The sequence below is a fragment of the Euleptes europaea genome, chromosome 7, assembly GCF_029931775.1.
Source record: "Euleptes europaea isolate rEulEur1 chromosome 7, rEulEur1.hap1, whole genome shotgun sequence".
NCBI classification, from domain to species: domain Eukaryota; kingdom Metazoa; phylum Chordata; class Lepidosauria; order Squamata; family Sphaerodactylidae; genus Euleptes; species Euleptes europaea.
Window position 1 is genome coordinate 93,885,673 of NC_079318.1, and position 18,560 is coordinate 93,904,232.

Here is an 18,560-nt window from a genome sequence, read left to right on the forward strand (position 1 = left end):
ATTTGTTTCCCCACTCCTACACACGAAGCCAGCTGGGAGACGCTGAGCTAGTCACAGCTATCTCAGCCCCACCAGACACAAGGTGTCTGTTGTGGGGAGGGGAAGGTGATTTTAAGCCAGTTTGAGTCTCCCTTAAGTGGTAGAGAAAGTTGGCATATAAAAACCTCTTCTCCTTCTTCTTTTTGGAAACCTCTTAGGAGGCGCCGCAGCAGTACCTTAGCCATGCTGTCCCCGGCTGCCGAAAGGCTCAGGAATGGTCTGGCCGAGCGTTATTGTTTTAAGCATGTTTGTATTTTACGTAAAAGATAAAGTAAAAAATAATATCATTATTTTTTCTGCCTGTGCCATCTACAAAGTTTGTATCTCCGGTACCTGGCATTAAATTTTACGGTACACATGGCCCGGCCAAGTGACATTTATGTTGGAACAAATGAGTTCAAAACCCCTGCTCTAAACGCTATACCACACTGGCTCTTGCGGAAACAGAGAGCTTGCCGTGGGACTGAATGGAACCAAAAAAGACCTCTGAAACGGTATGAAATGGGGACCCCCTGTTGAATGAGGCCGGTAGGAGTTGGTGGGGAAATCTCCTCTCCCCAAGGGCTGTTAAAATCGCTAACAATGCGACGGCCTTGGACAGGAGTGAATCATTTATTACTTCTATATTCTTCTACCCGGCGACTTGTTCCCACATTCGCCCACCCACAGAGAGGGCGATTATGCAACAGGCCTCCCACCAAGACAGCCAATAAGACGAGAGAACGCGCAACTCTAAGCCTGGGAGTTATGTGCATAAATCCTGAGCTGGAGGCGCCTTCTCCCTGCCTGCTGCAGAGCACTGGCCAAGCCTAGGAGTGTCTAAGAGCAGGGCAGCACAGTGTAGTGGTTTGGAGCGGTGGACTCTGATCTGGAGAACCGGCTTTGATTCCCCCACTCCTCCACATGAAGCCAGCTGGGTGACCTTGGGCTAGTCACAGTTCTCTTAAGAGCTCTCTCAGCCCCACCTACTTCAACGGGTGTCTTTTGTGGGGAAGGGAAGGAGACTGTAAGCCGGTTTGAGTCTCCCTTAAGGGGAGGAGAAAGTCGGCATATAAAAACCAACTCTTCTTTTTACTTATTTTTCGAATTTGTAGCCCACCCTTCCCAGCAAGCCGGCTCAGGCTGGGTAACATCGTTTAAAATAATACAATAACAATTGATAGAATAAAACCAACAACAAAATACCTAACCCCCCCCCCAAAAAAAACCACGATGGCGCTCAAAATACAATTATACTGTGAGAGTAGGGTTGCCAGGTTGGGAAATACCTGGAGATTTTGGGGGTGAAGCCTGAGGAGGGTGGGGTTTGTAGGGACCTCAATGCCATAGAGTCCAATGGCCAAAGTGGCCATTTGTTCCAGGTGAGCTGATCTCTGTTGCCTGGAGATCAGTTGTAATAGTGGGAGATCTCCAGGCACCACCTGGAGGCTGGCAACCCTATGTGAGAGCCATACAGGAGGTCACCCCTTCAAGTCAGAGTGGTTCCTCAGTGGAACAGGCTTCCTCGGGAGGTGGTGAGCTCTCCTTCCCTGGAGGTTTTTAAGCAGAAGCTAGATGGCCATCTGTCAGCAATGCTGATTCTATGACCTTAGGCGGATCATGAGAGGGAGGGCATCTTGGCCATCTTCTGACTCATGGCGACCCTATGAATCAATGTCCTCCAAAATATCCTATCATTCACAGCCTTGCCAGCTGAGGACCACAGCTTCCTTTATAGAGTCCATCTCATGTTGGGTCTTCCTCTTTTCCTGCTGCCTTCGACTTTTCCTAGCATTATTGTCTTTTCCAGTGACTCTTGCCTTCTCATAATTTACCTTGTAACTAGAGACATTTCCGAATCCTTCCCCAGCAATATACTATGTTAAGGGGCAGCATTGTGCAGTGTTTAGAGCACCATAAATTTCCAGCGGCTTCTTGGAAAGACACAAATTGGGATGCTCGATGCCACAAAGCTCGAGAACAAGTCATGTTTAACTGACCCTTCCTGCGAGTCACCATTTGTGAATGCCTGATGGTAATCAGATTCTCTGCCCTGCTGCCGTTTTTCTTTTTCTGCTTGCTTCTTCCATCATTTTACCGTCTCTTGAGTGTTTTAAACGAATTGCAAGACAGGCCTCAAAAGGCCGAAAGGCTGGGTATAAAAGTCCCGAATGCATATATCACTTCGAAAGGCCATAGCCGTTACCAGGATTCCCTGCATGTGGAATCAAAGTTTTACGGCTGGACTTTATTTAAGGGTGTACTAATAAAACTATCACCTCGCTATTCAAAACGCTTTGAAATTTTGACTCTGAGCCCGTCGGTATGCAACGGAAACGGTCTGAATGCTCAGCTGAGCGTAGGGGGATTGGTGAGCCGCCGAGAGAGACAACTCACTCGTACGAAATCGGGCCCAACCATTACCCAAAAGTTAATTTCAAAATAACAGCGCTACCAGGGCTCAACCTGGCCCACAGGCAGACGTCTGTGGAGGCTGGCTGAGGTTAGCTCAGTGCAAAAGGTAAGCACTCTGCCCATGCTTGGGAGGCTCTCAGCTGCCTCACATACTCAAGTTTCTCCCACTCTGGAGCTGAGCTCTCAGTCACAAAGAGCCTTCCCTTGTTCCAAAATTGTATCGTCGGGACCGTCTCTCCTGGTACGCCCCCCCCGCCCCCAGAGAGCATTACGCTCTGCGAATACCAGCTTGCTGGTGGTCCCCAGCCCAAAAAACATCCGGCTGTCCTCAACCAGGGCTTTTCCGGCCCTGGCTTGATGGAATGCTCTATCAAGTGAGACCAGGGCCCTTCGGGACCTGGTGCTATTCCGCAGGGCCCGTAAGACTGAGATGTTCCACCAGGCTGATGGTCTAAGACAGCAACCGTTTCCATCTCAGCTGGCCTCCCACCCCCACCCCCCATGGGGAGGGGCCGTGGCTCAGCGTAGAGCATCTGCTTGGCGTGCAGATAGTCCCAGGTTCAATCCCCAGCATCTCCAGTTAAAGCAGGGTTGGGGAACGTCAGGCCTGCGGGGGGGGGGGGCGCGTTTAAGGCCCGCGAAATCATTTGGTCTGGCCCTTCGTGGGTCCTGGCAGATCTCTAGCTCAGAAGACTGGCGGTCCGCCCCCTCCGGTGGACAGGAATAGCCTCTATTCAAGGCGGATGTGAGTTTGTTTTGCCGAGAAAAGGAACCTTTTCCTCCCCTTGCAGAAGAGTCGTTAGCTATGGAGCTGCTAGGACCGCCCAAGAAACTGTGTTAACCCTTTCCCACCCGGGCCATGGAAAAACGTATTGGTCGGCTAATTTTTAAGTTGATAATTTTGTATGGCCTGCGAATGATGTTATAAATATCCAAATGGCCCTTAGCAGAAAAAAGGTTTCCCACCCCTAAGTTAAAGGGACCAGGCAAGTAGGTGATGTGAAAGACCTCTGCCTGAGACCCTAGAGAGCCGCTGCCAGTCTGAATAAACAATACTGACTTTGATGGACCACGGGTCCGATTCAGTACAAGGCAGGTTCGTGTGTTCATGTGTGTTCTATAATTTTAATCTGTATATTGTAACTGGGGACTCACATTGCTCTTCCCTAGGCTCACCATGGATTCCTGTGATGAATAACAGCGCCAACTGATTGATAATCTACTGTTATTTGACCTAGCTTTTAAATTCTATATGTATTGTGTTTTAAATGTATGTGTATTATATTTTATGACTGTTAGCCGCTCTGACCCTGGCCTTGACTGGGAAATAGAGCGGGATAAAAGACCGGTAAATGAATGAATGAATAAAAGACTTTCCCGGAATTCCATGGGGGAGCTAACACCCGGTGCAGTTTCAGCCCTAGTAATTAGACACTAAATTATAATTAAGAAGAACTTTGGGGTGGAGGGTGTCGACAGCAATGAGAGAAAAAAAATCTGTTCTCATAATCCCTAATTGAAGCGGCCTGGGCCATTATGGACAAGGGAGGCCACACAGCGTGTCAAGGCAGACGGAAGACGCCTGCGGGGAGATATTTGTCCTTGCGAAGGACAGCAACGTGGGCATCCCACTAGGACCTTGAGGATCCAATGGAGGATCAAAAGCCCTGCGTAGGGCAGGAAATAAATCTGAAGGGGACAGTCGGCGCCACATGAAGAAGAAGAAGAGAAGAAAAAGAGTTGGTTTTTATATGCCGACTTTCTCTGCCCCTTAAGGGAGACTCAAACCGGCTGACAATCACCTTCCCTTACCCTCCCCACGACAGACACCCTGTGAGGTGGGTGGGGCTGAGAGAACGTGACTAGCCCAAGGTCACCCAGCTGGCTTCATGTGGAGGAGTGGGGAAACCAACCCGGTTCACCAGATGAGCCTCTGCCGCTCATGTGGAGGAGTGGGGAATCAAACCCGGTTCTCCAGATCAGACTCCACCGCTCCAAACCACTGCTCTTTACCACTCCACCACGCTGGCTCCCTGGAGTTTTGGACTCCCAGCCTCAACGCCTTTCCAACACTGCAGACACAGCGGGGGTGTGAGAGAGCAGCAGACATGCTGGAAAGGCCGGCAATCCTTCACTAAGAGGCTTTTTCTTCCAGGCCATCTCTGACAGGACCGTACCAGAGAAGACCTTCTTAGAAACCAGAGTTGTTCGGATCGGGGCTGTGACACAGGGAGCCTTCCCCCCCCCCTACACACACACAATGCACTCTTCCCCCAAACAGTCTCTGCAGCTGCTGACTGCCAGCCACTGGGGGGGGGGGTGTGAATACCCCGATTTGCTACATTGCCTGGGCAAACAGGAGCTCGACAAGAGAAAAAAAGTTAAACTCTCACCCCCTTACACCTTGTGTAACTCCAACTGCTGCTGTTAGAAACACTTGGGGATGCCCTGTCAGAGAGCTCCCAAGGTGGTGTCTCAGTTGGGTTTGAACGTGTGCCTCAGCAGGGATAGAGAGCAGGGCACTGATGCAGCCCCTTCAGCGCAACACAACTCTCTGCAGCATTTGCGGCTTCAGACTGTTATGTCGCCGGCCCAACAAAACCTCAAAGAACCACACCTGAAGCTGCCTTATCCTTTCCTTCCTTTCCTTTATCCCTTAGAAACTCCTTGATCCATTGATCTTGAGCAGCATATATCTAAGATATATGCTTTGAGGATATGAGAGATATCTTTGAGAGATATGAGGACTGAAACAAATCTTGCCACTGACAATGTAGCCTTGGGATACCTGTCACTTAATAAAAAAGGCATTATGTCAGACACAAGAGGCATTAGATTTATGTTAAAAGGGGAGAGACATAAGAGGCATTCCAAGAAGGCATGAGCTAATGAATTAACAGAACCAGAAGAGCAAGGACAGGTCCTGTGAGTATGGTATATTCAGAATTCTGCCCTGCATAACCATAGAGGGGTTAGCATTCAGTCTAGCTAAACAGAAGGCTCTAGAAAGACGAGGAGTTGTCAAATAATAAGTATAAGCGGGCAAACTGCGTGGTGGTGGTATTCCGAAGAACTGGGATGAACAAACGCGGTGAGCACGAAAAATAGTGCTGTTATAATCAAGCTCTTTAATGCGTTGTTTAAATTTTGGTGAAAGCTTCAGTTTTCCCAAGAGCTAATAACATATCCTGCGAGAAGCCCAACAATGACAATTTCTCATCTAAGATTTTTTGCCATGAGGATTTAGCTGTCTTATCCTGAAATCAGACCGTCAGCCCATCAAGGACAGACTTGTCTACTCAGACCAGCAGCAGCTCTCCAGGGTCTCAGGCAGAGGTCTTTCACATCACCTACTGCCTGGTTCCTTTAACTGGAGATGCTGGGGATTGAACCTGGGACCTTCTGCATGCCAAGCAGATGCTCTACTCACTGAGCCACAGCCCCTACTCAGACTGGCAGCGGCTCTGCAGTGTCTCAGGCAGGAGGTTATTCACATCAACTACTGCCTGGTCCTTTTAACTGGAGATGCTGGGGATTGAACAGGAGACCTTCTGCATGCCAAGCAGATGCTCTACTCACTGAGCCACAGCCCCACTCAGACTGGCAGCTACATTATTCCCCAAATACAACATTTGACTTTTAGAACGTGATTTAAAAAAACACACACACAAAAAAAACATTGCAATGCAGAATTGCACAGAGATCCAGAATGTCCTCAGCCGTTGGAACCTTTCTTCCCAAGACTAGGCCCGGTTGGCATCACCCTGCCTCCCGATGCAACTAGTCCACAATGGGCCCCAGTGATTACATGTGTATAGTGGTCTGCCTTTACCTACCTGTGAACTGCGGGCTCAGCGCCTGAGGGTTGTGGATAATGTCTTTCCAGAGCTGCTCAAACTCGGGTATCCTAGCAACGTTCTGCAAGAGCCTCACCAGATCTCGCCCAATCACAGCGCAATCCATAAACTTTGAGAAGGGGAAAAAAAGGAAGGGAGAGACTTTATTGTTTACCTGGGCAGAGGGACAGGGACAGAACGAATCTATCTATCTGTATGGGGAGGGGACTTTCTGTCCCTAAACTGCTTGGGAGCCGAGGATTAGTCAACTTGACATCACCTAAAGGGCTGAAAGGGTCTGCCCTCTGGCAGATGGCTACCCTTTGAAGACAGCAAACCCTTAAGAGGTTAAATGACAAGAGAGAAGGTCAGCTGTTATTTTGGGGAGGGGGGAATGACTGCTGATGTAAAAACAAACAAGCCCAGCTATAAATTTTGAGGCGCCAGCTTTCTTTTCCTCCAGGACCAGAGGCTCAGGGGCCAAGGCTCAGTCTTCACCTTCCGCATCTGAGCAAAGCGCACATTTCTGCCTGCTGTCAGTAGGGCCCCGCTGCCAAAGAGATCCTCAGCTTACTAAAGCCGACATGTGGGGCTGGCCTGTCTGACTGCGATGGCGGGGTCTTTACAGGGCTGTCATAGAGAGGAGGGTGCCGAGTTGTTTTCTGTTGCCCCAGAAGGTCGGACCAGAACCAACGGGTTGAGATTAAATCAAAAGAGTTTCCGCCTAGACATTAGGAAGAATTTTCTAACAGTTAGAGCGGTTCCTCAGTGGAACAGGCTTCCTCCGGAGGTGGTGAGCTCTCCTTCCCTGGAGGTTTTTAAGCAGAGGCTAGATGGCCACCTGTCAGCAATGCTGATTGGATGACCTTAGGCAGATCAGGGGAGGGAGGGCACCTTGGCCATCTTCTGGGCAGGGAGTAGGGGTCACTGGGTGTGTGGAAGGGGAGGTAGTTTGGAATTTCCTGCATGGTGCAGGGGGTTGGACTAGATGGTGGTCCCTTCTAATTCTATGATCTATGATTCTAGTAATGCCCCCCCAGGCTCTGGAGGGAAGCACAAGTAGCATCCCCCTGTAAAGGTTATTTCAGGACTATGTGAAGCTGCCAGCCCTGGTCAGTCAGTTCTTGGCCTTTTTCCTCTCCCTTTCCCCAAAATACCAGAACTCCAGGGCACCCAATGAAGTTGACTGGCAATGGATTCAGGAGGGACAAAAGGGAAACGCCTGCTGATTTAAACGGCAGAATTCATTGCCAGGCGACACAATGACGGACATGGATAGCTTTAAAAGGGGTGTTGAGGCAGATTTCATGGAGGAGAAGGGTCCGCTGACGGCTACTTGCCATGGCGACTAAAGGGAACCTCCCACGTACTGAGGCAGCAAACTTCTGCATATCAGTGCTAGGAGGCAGCACAGGAGAAGAGCCAGCGTGATGTAGTGGTTAAGAGCGGTGGCCTCTAATCTGGAGAACCAGGTTTGATTCCCCACTCCTTCATATTTGCGGCGGACTCTAATATGAAGAAGAGTTGGTTTTTAGATGCCGACTTTCTCTACCACTTAAGGGAGACTCAAACTGGCTTACAATCACCTTCCCTTCCCCTCCCCACAACAGACACCCTGTGAGGTAGGTGTGGCTGAGAGAGTGTGATTAGCCCAAGGTCACCCAGCTGGCTTCATGTGTAGGAGCGGGGAAACCAACCCAGTTCACCAGATTAGCGTCTGCCACTCATGTGCAGGAGTGGAGAATCAAACCCGGTTCTCCAGATCAGACTCCACCGCTCCACCGCTCTTAACCACTACACCACGCTGGACCCGTTTGATTCTCTGCTCCTCCACATGAGCAGCGGACTCTAATCTGGGGAACAGAGTTTGAATCCCCACTCCTCCACAGGAACCCCGCTGGGTAACCTTGGGCCAATCACAGTTCTCTCAGAACTCTCTCAGCCCCACCTGCCTCACAAGGTGTCTGTTGTGGGGAAGGGAACGAGATTGTAAGCCGCTTTGAGACTCCTTAAAGGTAGAGAAAAGTGGGGTATAAAACCAAGTCTTTTTCATTAAGAAAGGCCACCTCTCCCCAATCCACTTTTAGTCTGCGAGGCAGTGTGTGGCTTAACCACGCACTGGACGTGGCCAGGACAGGCAGAGATCTAAATCTCTGCGCAGTTCCCTGGTTGTGATAATAAACCCGTTACCTCAGCCAAATTTACCTCATGAGTTTGTTTGAGAGGGTAAAATAGTATTATTTCCCCGCGTGTGCTGGATTACTGAACTCCCTGGCGGAAGGCATAAGTAACAAACCAAGGTAGTAAAGAAGAAATAGGTTTGGCGGGTGTCAGAATGGCATCCGGCGACATGCAGAGAGGACAAGGAGAATGAGAGGTTTTGAGGGTCTGAAGGGGGACGTGTTTAGACATCGGGCCCGAGGAAGAAAGACCCCTGAAAAGTGAGAGGCGCTCCAGAGAGAGGACGCACGTGCTTCAGGAGGAAAAGCATTCTGGGTTTCCTCACCCGGTCACGGAGAAGAGAGACGCAGAAATCCACCTCCTTCTGCCGAAGGGCCTGCAGCTGCGGGGAGCCGTGGTGGTCCACGATGAGGCGCAGGAACGTGTACACGGACATGGCTATCAGAATCGAGCTCTTCAGCACCCATTCCCTGTAAAGGACACAGAACGACAAAGACTGTTGTGGAACCTTAAAGGCTTCAGAGTGTGGGACTAGAATCTGGGAGACCCAGGTTCAAATCTCCACTCTGCCGTGGAAACCGGCCAAGCGAGCAGGGGCCAGTCATGCACCCTCAGCCTAACCTACCTCACAGGGGGTTTTGTGAGGGGGAAAATGGAAGAAGGGAGAACAATGTCAGCTGCTCTGAGTTTCCACATATTGCGGGGCTATAAATGGAGCAAATGTTTATGAGCCAGACGCCCTTTTTGCTACATGGATTAAGACGATGTGCGTTTAATGCTGAGAGATCTGAGAACTGTCACCCAGCTGGCTTTGTGTGAAGGAGTAGGGAAACAAATCCAGTTCACCAGCTTAGCTCCCGCCGCTCATGTGGAGGAGCGGGGAACCAAACCCGGTTCTCCAGATCCGAGTCCACCACTCCAAACCACAGCTCTTTTTTTAAAAAAAATATTATTTTATTTTTCTTATAAGGGTACAGAAAGAAAATTAGGGGAAAGGAGGGGAAATAATAATACTTGATATCTGTGTCCTAGTGGTTTATAACATTACATACAGGCATCCTGAAACCACCGCTCTTAAGCACTACACCACACTGGTCGACGCATCCAAATTTGTAGAGTTGTCCCTCCTCTGGCAGCTTGGCTCCTTTGGGCTGCTTCCCGAGGGGCTTTTTCACCAGGTCTTGGGTGGTCAGCCCATTAAATTACAGTGCTTTCTGGATAACTTTTTTTAATTCCTTACTTCCTGTGCAATAAGGGTTTGCACACCTCCTCCTGCTGCAGGTCACAGGTGCCAAGGTCACAGCTGACTCACGGCGACCCCACAGGGCAGGGGTGTCAAACATAAGGCCCTGAGGCTGGATCTGGCCCCTTGAGCGCTCTCATCCGGCTCACGGCTCAGCCTAGGCAGCCACCCACCACCCACTCCCGATCTGGGCTGGCAAGAAGAAGAAAAAGAGTTGGTTTTTATATGCAGACTTTTTCTACCAATTAAGGGAAACTCAAACCGACTTACAATCACCTTCCCTCTCCCTCCCCACAACAGACGCCCTATGAGGTAGGTGGGCTGAGAGAGCTGTGACTAGCCCAAGGTCATCCGGCTGACTTCATATGGAGGAGTGGGGAAACAAATCCAGTTCACCAGGTTAGCCTCCAAACTACTGCTCTTAACCACTACACCATGCTGTCTCTCCAAGGCATGGACGGACCCGACCAAGTGACATTTACGTCATATCCGGTCCTCCTAACAAATGGGTTCGACACCCTTACCATGGGGTTTTCAAGGCAAGAGACATTGGGAGGCGGTTTGCCATTGCCTGCCTCCACATGGGCTGAGAAAGTTCAGAGAGAACTGTGACTGGCCCAAGGTCACCCAGCTGGCTTCATGTGGAGGGGTGGGGAATCGAATCTTGTTCTCCAGATTATAGTCTGCTGCTCTTAACCACTATACCATGCTGGGTCTCACAATATGGATAGGTTATGGGTTTTTGCCAACATGCTGTTTTTATATTTGGCAGCAGTTAGCATTTTACTTTTGACCATTTTGGGCACCTTCAGCACATGTTAGAAGTAGCAGACACTTTTTATAAAAACAAGTATAAATAAGCAAGCATGCTGGGAAAAGCGATAACCCCAGGACGGCGGGTCAAAGCACAAGTTTGGCCAATCTAGCCAGGCATTTTTAGGAACGCTTGAAAACTACTATTTTCCCACATAGATCATGGAGTACATTTCACTTAGGTGGACTTGGCTACCAAGAACAGCAGCTATTTTAACACACACATAAATACACAACCTAAGCCTTGGTCTCCAAAGCCAGAAGCTACGAATGGGCCCGAACCTGCATGGCTTTCTGCACGGCTCCGTTCATCGCTGGGCGAGAACTACCGATCACAACCTCCAGCATGCAAACCTCCCTGCCACCCTCTCCGAGGGGATGCAAAATGTGTTTTTAATCTTGAGAGAGGAACTTTGAAAAATTGTGTTTTTTAAAAAAAAATTGCATCCCCTCTTTGCGTTCCGTTAACACTTTGAGACAGCTGCCAGAAAATGTATTGCATAAGACAAGGAGTCTGATAAAAACAGAGCGGCAGCCTTCTAGCAAACGAACAGGAACATCACAGCAAACAGACTAAGGACCTCCGCCATGGTACGACAACCCCCCCCCACACACTCCTAAACCAGAGTGGCTCAGTCCACAATTCTACTGCCAAGTACTACAGAAAGGTTCCCTTTTTGTGTTCGTTCGTTCTTTCTTTCCTTTCTTTTTTTCTTTCTTTCTCTTTCTCTCTTTTTTTATCTTTCTCTCTCTATTTCTCTCTCTATTTCCTTCTCTCTTATTTATTTATCTATTTATTTACAGCTTTTGCCAGAACATAAGTAAACAATTACAATCTTACAAAGGATTTTAAAAGGGTAAGTTTCTTTCTCTTTCTCTTTCTCTCTCTCTCATTTATTAATCTATTTATTTACAGCTTTTGCCAGAACATAGTAAAAAATTACAATCTTAAAAAGGATTTTAAAAGGGTAGGTTTCTCTCACTCTCTTTCTCTCTATTTCACAATGCGATGACCCAGCAGCCTTTGACAGAAAAAATCTTACAATTTCTTTTTTTCTGTCAAGTCGCAGCTGACTTATGGCAACCCCCCATAGGAACATACAGGTTCAGAGGTGGTTTGTCACTGCCTGCCTCTTCATAGCAACGCCGGCATTCCTTGGTGGTCTCCTACCCCAGGACTAACCCGGGCCGACCTTGTTTAGCTTCCGAGATCTGACGAGATTGGGCTTGCCTGGGCCGTCCAAGTCAGGGTAAGAGACGTTCAGAGGTGGCCATTGCCTGTCTTGGCATGCTGACCCTGGATTTCCTGGGTGATCGACCCTGATTAGCTTCTGAGACCCACGTTCAGGAGCAGTGGTGGCAGAAAGTGCCGCCAGGTCACAGATGGCTTATGGCGACCCTCCAGGGTTTTCAAGGCAAGAGACGTTCGGAGGTGGTCTTGCCATTGCCCGCTTCTGCGTGGCAACCCTGGACTTCCTTGGAGGTCGCCCATCTACATTTTAACCAGGACCGACCCTGCTTAGCTTCTGAGATCTGATGAGACCGAGCAAGTCTGGGCCATCCAGGTCAAGGCAAGAGATGAACAGCGATGGTTTGCCTTTGCCTGCCTCTGTGTCACACCCCTGGTATTCCTTGGTGGTCCCCCATCCAAATACTAGCCAGGGTTGACCCTGCTTAGCTTCTGAGTTCTGATGAGATCAGGCTAGCCTGGGCTACCCAGGTCAGGGCAAAAACACCGTCAAGTTGCAGTTGACTTATGGCAACCCCATGGGGTTTTCAAGGCAACAGACGTTCAGAGGTGGTTTGCCATTGCCTGCCTCTGCATAGCGACCCCGGGCTTCCTTGGTGGTCCTCCCATCCAAGGACTAATCAGGACCGACCCTGCTCAGCTTCTGAGATCTGATGAGACCGGATCTGATGAGCCTGGGCCACCCAGAGGTCAGAGCTCAGGAACAGCAGCCCTCAGAATACCAGCGCTGGAGGGGGGCAACCACAGTGGGAGAGGCCTTGGCCTGTTTTTCCTGCCTGTCGGCCTTAACGGGTATATCTATTTGGCCACTGTGTGAAACAGATATGCGGCTCTTGACCTCCCTACGCTGGCATCACTTCTATGGGGTTTTGGGTACAGGTTTTAAGTGGGAGGGACCTGACGGGCAGAGGGTGGTAAGCCATGATGGTCAGAGGGTGACTGTTGAAAACGTATGGAGCAGCAGGCGAAAAAAGCAATTTGGGGTAGGGACACCAGAGGTGAATGGAAGGAATGTTGGCGGAGTGGGAGGGGGGAAGCACGCTCAGCTAACACAGGGCTAATCAATCTGACAAGCGACATGAATTAGAGGCAGTGTGGGCCATTAGCGGCAGCAAATTGCAATACGTTTCAACGAGTCGAGTCGAGTCTCGGGAGGGCTCCTACTTTGAAGCAGTCAACGCACAGGGAGCAGGTTTTTTAAAAAAGAAACGGGCTGAAGCCTTGGCTTTCACCTCCCCGCCGATTAAAGTGTCTCAACTCCAAACCTTCCGGCTTCGCTCTGTGGGAATACCAGCTGAACGCCAGGTCCCTTTGCTCTCCCACACTTTTGTCGCTGACAAAAGAGGGCTGCCGCTGATAAGGGCCGGGGCCATGGGTAATGCTCCCCTGGAATTACAGCTCCTCTCCAAACTACGGAGATCAGCTCTCCTGGAGAAAACGGACACTTTAGAGCAGGGGTGTCAAACCTAAGGCCCGAAGGCCGGTTCCAGCCCCTTGCGAGCTCTTATCCGGCCCACGAGGCAGCCACCCCCACCCCCAATCTGGGCTGTCATATCCCGCTCTCGTAACAATTGAGCTTGACACCCCTGCTTTAGAGGGGGGACTCTGTGGCATTGTTAGGGTTGCCAGGTCCCCCTTCGCCGCCAGCAGGAGGCTTTTTGGGGAGGAGTCTGAGGAGGACGGGGTTTGGTGAGGGACTTCAATGCCATAGAGTCCAATGGCCAAAGTGGCCGTTTTCTCCAGGGGAACTGATCTCTAACGGCTGGAGATCAGTTGTAATAGCGGGAGATCTCCAGCTAGTACCTGGAGGTTGTGCCCCACTGAGGTTCCTGCCCTCCCCAGGCTCCACCCCCAAATCTCCAGGCATTTTCCAACCTGGAGTTGGCAACCCTCCCCTTTCCAATCTCTCCGCCCCCCACAACCACTAGTGGCCTGGGAGGACCTGGCAACCCTATCAGCAATACCATCAAGACTAGAAACCTGCTTTCGTTTCAAGTCTGCCCTCACTCTCAAGGATCTGTGTCAGAACTCGAGTTGCAGAAGAAAAACAAAGCTGGCCCATTGTGAACTAACAAGAGAGGACTCTCCGGACGGTCCCAGTGGGGCGCGAGCCGTGATTTGTGAGCTCAAGGTGCTTCCTGCAGCATCAACGGGGTTTGCTCCCAGGAGACACACTAGATGGCGCTGCGGGGCAACGCGGTGAAGACAGAATATTCCTGGGGGGAAGAAAGTAAGCGGGGCCAGGAGCAAAAGGCTTTAACGACCTGATTGTTCGCCACGATAACAAGCAATTTTAAAAGAGGAACGACTGTTGCGATGAAACAAATACTTTGTGAGAGGGAAGAGCCTTCTGAAAAAAAACGAGGAGGCCCGGGGCTATGGCTGCGCTTTGCGGCATATTGCCCATCGGCTTGACCGAGCAAAAGGGCTGCCAAGGCATGGAGTGGCCAAAGTCAGGGCAGAGCCATCGTGGGGAAACTGGCTCTGCTGCAAAGGGCCAAAGAGAAGACAGGTTGGACATACACTGACTGGCCCAGCAATAGGGTTTTCCAACCTCCAAGTGGCAGCTGGAGATCTCCCTCTATTAACTCTGATCCCCAGGGGACAAGAGATCAGCTCATCTGGAGAAAACGGCTACTTTGCAAGGCGGGCTCTTTGGCGTATGGTGGACTAGGATCTGGGATACCCATGTTCGAATCCTCCCTCTGACACAGAAGCTCAATGGGTGACCTTGGGCGAGTCGCATGCTGTCAGCCTAACCTGCCTCTCAGGGCTTTTGTTGTGAGGATAAAATGGAGGAGAATCATAGAAAATGCTTTAGGAGAAAAACCAAAGTAAATGAATAAATGTTTGAACGGGGCCTGAGGCAATTCAGTCCATCATCCTTTTTTTATATAAAGTTGCAGGCAAATGAGCTCAGAGCTATCATGAGCGGGCAATAAACCCATGCCCCACAATACCGTCAGGGTGCCTACCTCTGCTCCATAAGAATGTCAAGGATGCTCTCTGCCAGCCAGATATTCTTCGCGGTCACATCCCCGCCTGCAAACAGAACAACACGGCAAATGTGAGAAGAGAGGAAGCTTCACTTGGACAGATGGCTGCAATTTCGTCCGGCCGCAGGTTTTGCCAAACTCCCAGACAATCACCTCCAGCGAGGCAGCAAAGGTGCAATTCAGCCCAGTTTCCTTTTTCCCACCGCTGCCACCACCTCGGAGGGCCTCCCACACCTGGCCCCATTCTGCTCTGCTGAACAGGGGCAACTGGAACCAAAGCTAGCACTTTCTGGATAAGAACATAAGAACAGCTCCGCTGTATCAGACCAAGGCCCATTGAGTCCAGCAGTCTGTTCACACAGTGGCCAACCAGGTGCTGGACTTGATGGACCTTATTGCTGCTAACTTGGAAGGCTTGAAGAGGGGAGTGGACATGTTCATGGAGGAGAGGGCTATCCATGGCTACTAGCCAAAATCGATACTAGCCATGATGCATACCTATTATCTCCAGGATCAGAGAAGTATGCCTATTATATCAGGTGCTGTGGGACACAGGCAGGAGAATGCTGCTGCAGTCGTCTTGTTTGTGGGCTTCCTAGAGGCACCTGGTTGGCCACTGTGACAGACCGCTAGACTCAATGGACCTTGGTCTGATCCAGCGTGGCTTTTCTTATGTTCTTAAAAACATCCATTCTTCGCGGTGCACCCAACAACTCAACAGGGGAGTGCACAGAACAGGCTCTGAAAACTGCTGAAATGTAGTCATGACACCTGAAGTTTCAAGGAAGAAGACAGCGCCTCATGAAAGGGGGGCCTTGCTGTGGAGGAGCCTGAGGTGGCTTGGCAAAAAAAAAAAAAATCCCTCCCAGATGGGAAGTCCAAGAAGGGGGGCAAAAGGAGAAAAGGATGGTTCGTTGGCTCAGTCTGGTTCTGGCCCCTAACCCTGGTGACTCCTGGCCTACCCCGCTTCGAGAACATACAGCTACCAATCCCCGTGCTTGTATCGTCCTCGCTCGGTGTTGCAGATGACAAAAAATAAAAATAAAAACGTCAGATTTCTATTATGATAGGATGACAAATTTCGTCTTCTAAAGGCAATCGGCTAACTCACTGATGTGGTGCAAAAACGTTTCCAGACATCTCCATTGTGCTCGCAATCTCTGAATTGCTGGGAAAGGGAACCAAACGTGGAGAGGACAGGGCATAAGAACGTAAGAAAAGCCGTGCTGGATCAGACCAAGGCCCATCAGGTCCAGCAGTCTGTTCACACAATGGCCAAGCAGGTGCCTCTGGGAAGCCCACAAACAAGATGACTGCAGCAGCAGTATCCTGCCTGTCCTCCATGGCACATAATATAATATAATAACTGCCTGTGATGTGGTAAAACAGAAGTAAAGAAAAATGGCCAGGAAGCACCAGATGCTGAGAATCGTGGAGCATCAGCTGAAAACAGAAGGGGGGAGCAATAAGACTGTTTAAGCCCCTAGGAGTTTACACTATCCTGGAAGGTGGGGGGAATCTGAGACAGAGAGAAATTTCCTAACGCTCTGCTGTATTCTTTTAGCGCAGCGATACTCCTGCATTTCCTGCATTGTGCAGGGGGTTGGATTAGATGACCCTGGTGGTCCCTTTCTAACTTCAGGTCTGTCACTTGTCGCACACAAATGGGAGTTTGCAAGCAGTGTGCTGTCCTTATTCCAAGACTGTCCATGCAGTCCACAATCGGTCTAGGGGTTCAGAAGAACCACAACGCGGCCTGAAGAACCAGCTATGGAAGGCGAGTCCCTCCATCCATGTCCCGATCACTCTTAACTTAAAACATACCAGACCCATCTCTGGAGAGAGGAGCCCTTGTTAATAGCCTGTTAAAGCAGCAATTTTAATAAAATTGCATTGATACATCAAAACAATTTTATAAAATTGGACAATGTTCTCTCTCGGGCGTCAAGTGAACAGCTTCATAAAGGATGCTCTGTGCGTTTCAAAATTTAAAAAAGAAATTATCCAGTTCTTTTCCAGAATGTCCTTTTTTTCTGCAGAACAAGGCTCCAAAGTAATGGTTTTTTCCTCAAATCAGACCTGATTTAAATTGTAATTGGCCAGCATAATCACATCTATACACAGGGAAGGTTGAACGTTTTATCGTTCTTCTTAATGCAGCCGTTTTTCTATGCTGTGTTGCTAATTGCGCAATGGATGGAAACTTAAATTCTTTTTTTCCTTTGCCGAAAGACAGCAACCAGACCACTATTTTTTTGGTCCTCCCAAGCCTGCTCATCTCTCACTTAAGAACCTAAGAACCTAAGAAAGGCCATGCTGGATCAGACCAAGGCCCATCAAGTCCAGCCACACAGAGGCCAAGCAGGGGCCTCTAGGAAGCCCACACACAAGACGATTGCAGCAGCATCCTCCTGCCTGTGTTCCACAGCACCTAATATAAAAGGCATGCTCCTCTGATCCTGGAGAGAATAGGCATGCATAATGACCAGTATCTATCCTTACCAGTAGCCGTGAATACCCCTCTCCTCCATGAACATGTCCACTCCCCTCTTGAAGCAACTTTGCTCAAATAACACCCCCCATCTCCATAAAAAACCAGTCAGGCTTCTTGTCGCTATTTGCCCAGCCGCTCCCAGGCCCTGTATCCCCAAGCCATTTCTGTGTGTGTTTGTGTGCTTGCGTTACCATAAGTAAACATGGCGGTTAGGGTTACGGTTGCCAGCAGACGCCAGGTAATGCAAGATAAAAGCATGGGGGACAATGGCGGTAGGCCTGGGCAGAAGGCTCCATTGTGTGTTTGTGTGTGTGGGGCGCTGCTAAGGGATAAGCATTTGAAAGAACTGTTTTTGGGGAGGGGAAGGGCTGTGGCTCAGTGGCAGAGCATCTGCCTGGCATGCAGAAGGTCCCAGGTTCAATCCCCGGCATCTCCAGTTAAAAGGATCAGATTGCAGGTGACGGGAAAGACCTCCACTTGAGACTTTGGAGGGCCGCTGCCGGTCTGAGCAGACAATACTGATCTTGATGGACTAAAGGCTCAACTGAGTACAAGGCAGCTTCGTGTGTGTTGCTCAATATGAGGGCACCTGCTTTAAATGCAGAAGGCCCAGGGTTCAATCCCTGAAATCCCCCAGGTAAAGGATCACATATAGCAGAAGTCAGAAAAGACCCTCCTCTGCCTAAGACCTGGAGAGACAACTGTAGACATCTAGGTGGACTTGTGGTTTGATCTGGTTCAGCTAATACCAATCTTCTGGTGGCCCCCAGCCCGAGGAGTGTCTGGCTGGCCCCGACCAGGGCCTTTTCTGCCCTGGCCCCTGCCTGGTGGAATAGTCTCTCTAATGAGACCAGGGCCCTGCGGGATCTTAAAAAGTTCCGCCGGGCCTGTAAAACAGAGCTATTCCACCAGGCCTATGGTTGAGGCCAGCGATGGTTCCCTATGTATAAATGCTGGCCTCCCAAACCCCCCACTGTGGTTACATCTCTCCCTATATCAATCTGGGATTCTATTCCGTCTGCTGGCCTAGTTAGAGCATTGGGTTTTACACTCTAGAGGAACCTTAGATTATTTAGTATATCTGTTTTATATGAATTTTTTACAGGGCTATTTTTAAATATTGTTTTAATGGTTTTATTGATGTAATCGGATATTTATATTAGTAGTATTCTTTGTAAGCAGCTCTGAGCCCGGTGTCGACCAGGGGAAGCGGGAGTAGTAAGCTGAAATAATAAATAAATACCAACCTACCTACCTACATACATACACACATACAAGGCAGCTTTAGATGTCTGTATTATTGGAGAGAGTTCAA

General features: G+C 49.6%; 1 protein-coding gene across 1 annotated transcript in view; it reads right to left on the bottom strand.

Annotated features, from left to right (window-relative positions):
• Positions 1 to 18,560, bottom strand: part of INTS3 (integrator complex subunit 3) — a 104,306-nt gene that overhangs the window by 47,090 nt on the left and 38,656 nt on the right. The window contains exons 6-8 of the mRNA XM_056853904.1: positions 14,731 to 14,797; positions 8,776 to 8,920; positions 6,270 to 6,399 (exon numbers count right to left, since the gene is read on the bottom strand). Of these exons, the coding sequence (XP_056709882.1) occupies positions 6,270 to 6,399; positions 8,776 to 8,920; positions 14,731 to 14,797 (342 nt within the window). The remainder of the gene's footprint in view (positions 1 to 6,269; positions 6,400 to 8,775; positions 8,921 to 14,730; positions 14,798 to 18,560) is intronic.